This window comes from Diadema antillarum, unplaced genomic scaffold (genome assembly GCF_040938485.1).
Source record: "Diadema antillarum isolate AM-2024a unplaced genomic scaffold, OU_Dant_1.0 seq00001659_RagTag, whole genome shotgun sequence".
Taxonomy (NCBI): domain Eukaryota; kingdom Metazoa; phylum Echinodermata; class Echinoidea; order Diadematoida; family Diadematidae; genus Diadema; species Diadema antillarum.
Genome location: NW_027272359.1, coordinates 1,313,547 through 1,320,753, shown reverse-complemented (window position 1 = coordinate 1,320,753; position 7,207 = coordinate 1,313,547). Strand labels below are relative to the sequence as shown.

The window sequence follows — 7,207 nt, the reverse complement described above, 5'->3', positions numbered from 1 at the left end:
AAAAGGCTATCTCTCTGCAGGAGCCTTTTTATATCTGTGTTTAGAGACGAGTCTGGAAATGAACATGCCTGCTATCACTCAAACTCCTTCATACGAGTCTAGAGCCTCGGGGTCATCACACGAGCCCGGCACCCACGAGTCATATGGCCCACGAGCTTGACATTGACAAAAGTTCCATGAGTCATACAACCCACGAGTCATACAGCCCATGAGCTCGACATTAGGAAAATAAGGCACACGAGACCGATACTGCGTATATAATAAGCCCCATGACTGTCGGTTCATGGGCCTTGTTGCCTAGTGTCGGACTCATAAGCCTGTTTTTTCCTAGTGTAGGACTCGTGGACCTTCATTGGCTATAGTGTCGGACGCATGGGCCTTATTTGCCTAGTGTCGATCTCATGGGCTGTATGACTCGTGGGTGTCGAATTCATGACGAGGGTCGTGTACCCCAGAGCCTCTTACACTACACCACACAGATCCCAGATGAAGGGACTCTATGTCATAATCAGCCAGTGCCCTGCTTTCGTGGACACAGATTCTATAGGTTTTCGATGAAAGCTACATTCTTGAATTTGTACTCTCGTTGTCATTGTCTAGATGCAAACAATCATCACTTAAGCAGATATCGGTGTAGACACTGAAGAAGGAATTATGTATGCTAAGAAGTGTTTCAATCTACGACATTCTAATGATATGGGAAGTAATAACAATGAAAATGTCTCTCCCTCCCTATTATATCTTTATCTTTCTCTCAACCTATCTTCCTCTCAATCTCTTTCTTTCCCTCTCTCCATATCTCCCTCTCACACCCCACCCCTCTCTTTCTCTCTTTTGACTCGTATGCAGACATCATGTTGACCTTCTTTGCAATCCTCCTCGTGGCAGCTGCCTCGGCCGAGCTCGCCCCGTTGTACCGCAACTCAGAGCCTATCCCAGGCAAATACATCATCAAGATCAGGGTAAGTTTGAAGAGCTAAAGATTATAATCCTTAATTTCATCCTTCAGCGTTCATGGACAGGTGTTTCAGATTGCCATTTCCTCAGAAAAGGTAACATAAGTTCTCTTTGGTGTATATATCGGCCGTCGGTGATACTAAAGTTGTATGGAGTTATAAAAAAGGGTTGAGACCGTACAAGAGTAGTAACACTTACATCAAACCTCCAATGTGAGTGACTGACGAGATTGTAGCTGTCTTTAACGAGCTCACAACTTCATCTGTTTAGCGCAGAAAGTGACAAGTGTCAAGCCAAGAAATGAACGTGTAACAATACATTATTGTACTAGTTTTGTGAAGCGATGGTCGGTATGTAATATTCTTTACTCTCCTTATGTAGGAGGAAACACATTTCCCCCTTCTGAAGTTTTAACAGGTCTTGTATACAGTGTACAATGTAAATTATTTCTGTATCTGTGAACTATTAGTTTGCTGAAAAAAAAAAGACTCTTCTCGTTAAACCACTCATTCCAATTTGTTGAATGATACGTGTTTTATCCAGAAAGATATTCATGCATGGTAATGCGATCTTCCCTGTCATTGTCTGGAAATGCTCCCAGGATGAGTACAGCCTCGATGAAATCTCCTCAACTGTTCGCATCTCTGGTGGGCGTGTCGGAAACATTTGGCGCAACGTCCTGCATGGATTCGCTGCAGAGTTGGAGGAGCGTGTCCTGGAAGTTGTAAGTGCATTCTATCACCATCAAAGGGACTTCCATTTCTAACCCTTAGAAATGAATGACTAATTTTGACCATTTCCATATTGTTTAGAAATCCTCATTATATTAAGACTATTTCTATAGCTAAAGGAGTCCGCATGCTGAAATTTATATGTACCGTTTGTAAATGTTCCTGTGTGTCACTATCTGAGCATGTTTACTGCACACGGCTTATTACGTTGTTCCCAATACCTTCTCTAAAAAGCGTAAATGTATTAGTGCTATAATTATAGATCTTCATCTCCAGCTCCCGCTGCTCATCGTTAAATATTTCGCTCTTCTTTTTTTTAACTTGAATTGAGGTGTATTTTCTCTCAAATTTAATTTATTCGCTTGTTCACTGGCAACATAATGTTGCAAGCAGTGGACAGTGATGATAATTCGTGTGGTTGTTGCTGTTGTTGTTGTATGAAAAGTATAACTCAAGAATTTGATGATAATGACTCAATAAAGGGGGTGGGGAGAAAAAAAAGCACTTTCTCTGCCACTACAAAAGACTATTTGCAGATAGCGATTGTGGCTGTGTTCTGTTAGTTGGTGTTAGACAATGCCTTTCAGCTGTCAGCTCAGGCTCATCATGAGCGGCATCCTTTCGTTCCACACTTTTTGGTATGTATTGGACACGTGTTAGCACTTATGTAAAATCCTGTAAAACTCTTTCTGTAGGTTCGGAGTCTGCCTGCCGTGAGTACGTGGAAGAGGATGGCGTGTACCGTAGGTACGTGGGGTCTTGACCGTAGATCAGAGGAGCCTGGCGTGTACCGTACTCAGGTCACGTGGGGTCTTGACCGTATCGATCAGAGGAGCCTTCCTTTAAACAACTACTACGGCCCACGAGGTACGCAACTTGACCTAGCATTTCTTCCAGGCTAGCAGATATTAATATGATCATCATAACATGTGGCACCAATGCGAAACACCTTTGTCGTGTTTGTAAATTTCAAATTCTTGTTTGGGGATTTGTCGTCATATCAGGCGTAAAAGGAAGCTTCTACACACACCAGTTTCAACATTTAGTTTATACACTGCAAGTAGCGCACATGACATGTACGTTGTGAGTTAGTCTTATCAATTCCCATGCATTCAATGCGGATATAAGCTGTAAGCATGGATTTATGACAATCCAAATGGGTTTACGAATGCTGTAAGGTTAGATTAAAATTTCAGTAAGTTTCAGTGAGTTTTATATCTCCACTTGTACATGACATAAAATAAGTATAGCAATATCAAATATATTATTTACAAGTCATGAAAATATAAACAACATTTTACATTACAAGTATATAATCACGTGAAATAATAAATGAATTTCATTACAGATCTTTAAGTATACAGGTGGGGGAGACTGTTATCAATAAGCAAATCGCTTGACTAGGACAACGGCCTCTGAACATAATATATGCCTCGTAATTTTTTTTTTTTAAACTAAACGAACAATGCACACACACGTAGAACAAAATTTAACGTAAATCTTTAAAGTATTTTAAATGTCATTGGACCAAAAAGAACAAACAACAAACAAACAACACACGACCGAGAATAAGGGACCCGAATAGGAAGAGTAGAAAAGAGAAGCAAGGAAAAGAGAAGGAAAGCGATGAGATACAGTGTTCAGGAGCAGTTGAGAGCTAACAAAAGCGTTAGCTAATAAAAATCAGCATAGATCCAAAACTTCTCAAAACTGTGTTTATCTAGCGGTAGGCTTTGTTTCCGCTTCAGTAAAAGTGAGGCAATCTACGTGATATCAGTAGACAATCAAAATTCAACAAAATTAGAGGTATAAAATCGGAAACTTGAATGTTCAGAATTTTGAGGTAACGGAGAACAAGTTGTATGGATATTCATTGTCCTTTGTAATATCATGGATTGTCTAAATGTTTTGTCTTCTACAGGAACCGGAAGTGGCTACACTGTCTGGGTGATTGATACTGGGGTCCGAGATACCCACAATGATTTCGGAGGTCGTGCCAAGCAGGTCGTGAACTATGCCGGCGGTAGCAATGTAAGTAAGACGGTCATTGACGAAACATGCCTTCATTATGATAATGACCATAATATGGACAAGGAGGGGGGGGGGGTGATTACAATACGGATAATTTGCAGTTTACCAACCAATTCGAATATGATTCGATTTGCCAACGTTTCCTGACTCCAGGATGACTGCAATGGACACGGCACTCACTGTGCAGGAACGGTTGGATCCAACACCTATGGCGTCGCTACAAAGGTCTCCATAAAGGGAGTGAAGGTTCTTAACTGTTTGGGATCTGGAAGCAACAGTGGCGTCATCAGCGGTAAATCAAATGGTTGCTTCCTCTTCAACCTCACTTACTTTCTTCTATCATCATAATATGTCTCGACTGTCCCCAGTGTCAAGAAACTAAAGTCAGTTCATGGTAGCACATTGGCATCATGATAGTCTGTCTATAGTCCTCCATCAATATCTATGCCAATATCTTTAGCCTTCGCAACTTTGTACTTAAAGAAAGTGTCAAGAAAGATTGCATAGGTGAATGTTCAATATAAAGGAAAATAGGAAAGAGTTATCGTATTGAATGACACCGTCAGTATATTACGGCATGTAATCAAGCCATCTGTGGAGCTGCCATCACCACAACTTTGACACAAAAGAGTTTTTTTATGAAAAAAAAATCGATGCTTTCTGTTTTTCCAGGGGTGGACTACGTTCGGGCAAATGCTGGAAGCAAGGACGTTGCGTCCATGTCACTTGGAGGCGGTATATCCACAGCTCTCGACACTGCTGTCAAAAACCTGATCAGCTCTGGAGTCCCCACGGCTGTGGCTGCGGGCAACGATGACGCAAACGCCTGCTATTCATCACCTGCTCGTGCCTCAACCGTAAGAAGCGCAATTTTCCATCAAATAATAGTCCATATAGAAATTATGACTAAATGTTAATGACACACATACCAACAGAGTTTCAACTGTAAGTAGCGTGACCTTGTACTACAACGAGGTATTATCTCCCAAACTGGCTTGATATCCATTCACCTGCAAACAACTTGTTGCTCTTCCGTAGCATCATTCTTCCAGTAATTGTGGTATAATAAGTTTCCAAAAGTGTCGATGTATGGGCATGCCTCTCATATCTTAGGACGAAATATCTGGATGATACGAAGGCAATGGCTACTGACTCTGACAACTGTCAAGAAGTATGTAGTTGCAAAGCAAGCCAGTTTTTTGCACTTACTGTTGGCAGTGATAGTTTTCAAAACTGCAGCAGTCAAACTTACACAGACAGGTAGCTGTAGTAATGCGAAATTTAAGCATCGATAGTGTTTGGACCTGCAAGAAGATAAGTTGAAACTGTATAACATTAACATAAGATGTAAATTACTGTTAAAATATTCCTTTTCTTTCACTCTTTAAAATCAATATGTATATAGAAGAAGATGATATAATGAGACGTCCGAAACAATGAAACCACGTACTTGAACATAATTAAATGAATCGGAAATAGAAACAACATTGAAGCAGATTATCTCTTAAGCAAAATGACACTTACATTGATTACCAATGCACGCTTTTGTAAGCTGCCAAAGCCACGGTTTAGGAAAACCTTTACCCATTGCAACAGACTTCCATTTGTAGTCTTGTCATTTATTGGTGTAGAGGTGCAGAACCCATTGATTTATAGATTGAGGGTTTGGGCATCATTATCAATAAATATTTGAGCAGTGTGGCTAAGGTTGACTTGTTCTTTTTCCTCTTTGTGTCAAATCGCAGGCTATCACTGTGGGTGCCACCGACAGTAGCGACAAACGATCTTCCTTCTCTAACTACGGTTCCTGTCTCGACATCTTCGCTCCTGGTACCAGTATCACTTCCACGTGGTACACCAGCAACTCTGCCACCAAGACCATCAGCGGAACGTCTATGGCTTGCCCACATGTTGCAGGTACGGCCACACACACAAACTACACATTTCAAGTCGACGACAGACTCTTAGATCTCAATGAATCAATTCCATGCAACCTAGGATGTACATTCACGTCGCGTTAGTAAAGATACTGAGTGGGGTTTTTTTTTCAGGGCATTGTTGATGTTATTGGCCGACCTTGATCCGAGGGTCATAGCGTGGAGTTGATAATCCGAGGAACAATGATATTCACAATGCCAAGAATGAAAGCAGTTAGTATGTGGTTATTTTACATACCGAAGATTGCTTTCTCGAAGTATAGGTTGTCGTAGCCGTCATTATCAATGTTTTCCATGAATATCGTTATCCTATGTTCTCGGCGAATGGTATACAGTGAGTGTGTTTTAGTGTAATGGGTGCTATGTGTTGGCTAATGTAGAGTTGGGGTCGAGTTCCATACCCCTTGTCAACAAGTGTGAATTGACTAATTCATAATCTAAAGGCTCATTTATATTCGTCACAATCAACGTCCCATCATTATGAGTTGCATACACACGGCTAAATACATGCCGATGACGTCACAGTATTTACTTCCTGCGTACGACTACCATTGCTACAGTAATAGTGTTACTACATTCTCATTCTATAGTTTCTACCCCATCACAGCTTGTTCTTTTCTTTTACTAACATACCTGCTGCTAATATTTTCTGTTGCCTTTTCTACCCCTGGCAGCCTACTTCCACTTCTAGTATAGTTTTACTGGCCATGTTTGTTCCTTAAGATTCACATATTGCATTCCACGATCTGCCGAATATGAGCTGACGATGCCTTCAGTTTGGCAAAGTGATAAGAAAACAGACTGTGTTTCAAACTCTCTCACACACACTGATTGCTGCTATAGACTTCTTAAAAAGCATATGATTGCTATTGAGTGATTTTAACATTATACCCATGGAAATGGTTTTAAGTGCAAAGGGAGATAGCCTCTAATTCATTTGCTTGATATTTCAGGAGCCATCACTCTGTATTCGAAGAGTACATCATCTATGCTTGCTAGCACAAGCAACAATAAGATCTCAGACGTTGGATCAGGATCTCCCAACAAGCTGCTGTATGTGTAGGTATGTAATGACACCTTTCATACGTGTACATTTATGTACATCGACTGGGAAGGGTGCTTTTCGAACTTTCTACATAAGTCACCCAAAATAGCCAATGGTTGCTTACATATTCAGAGTAGGTAAGCATATAGTCTCCATACCGTCAAGCCTCGGCTTATTTTGGAGACCCTTCTGTTTAAGTTCCATAAGCTTGTATGTTTGTATTTGTCTTGTATAATTGTACTAAAAACTATGTGTCGATATACTGTTTGTCATAAATGACATGTACATGATCCTATCTGATGTAACGGAATTAAGCAGAAATAAATCAAATCAAATCAAATCAAATCAAAACATTTGAATAGAAAACTAGACATACACAGGATGCCAGTTCACACAGAACAGGAAAGATTGCATTAAAATCTGACAAAGATAGTGTAAGTGACATTTGAAATTTCACAGTTCCATAAAACAGTGCTATTGGCAGCAAGCACATAACACACATAATA

At 40.4% G+C, this 7,207-nt stretch overlaps 1 protein-coding gene across 1 annotated transcript; it reads left to right on the top strand.

Annotated features, from left to right (window-relative positions):
- Window positions 1–854: 854 nt before the first annotated feature.
- Window positions 855–6,719, top strand: LOC139711437 (aqualysin-1-like). The gene is made up of 9 exons (XM_071623319.1): window positions 855–962; window positions 1,559–1,681; window positions 2,384–2,409; window positions 2,458–2,555; window positions 3,610–3,719; window positions 3,873–4,011; window positions 4,392–4,576; window positions 5,465–5,636; window positions 6,610–6,719. Exons 1-9 carry the CDS (start codon window positions 855–857, stop codon window positions 6,717–6,719), a joined length of 1,071 nt encoding a protein of 356 aa, XP_071479420.1.
- Window positions 6,720–7,207: the final 488 nt, after the last annotated feature.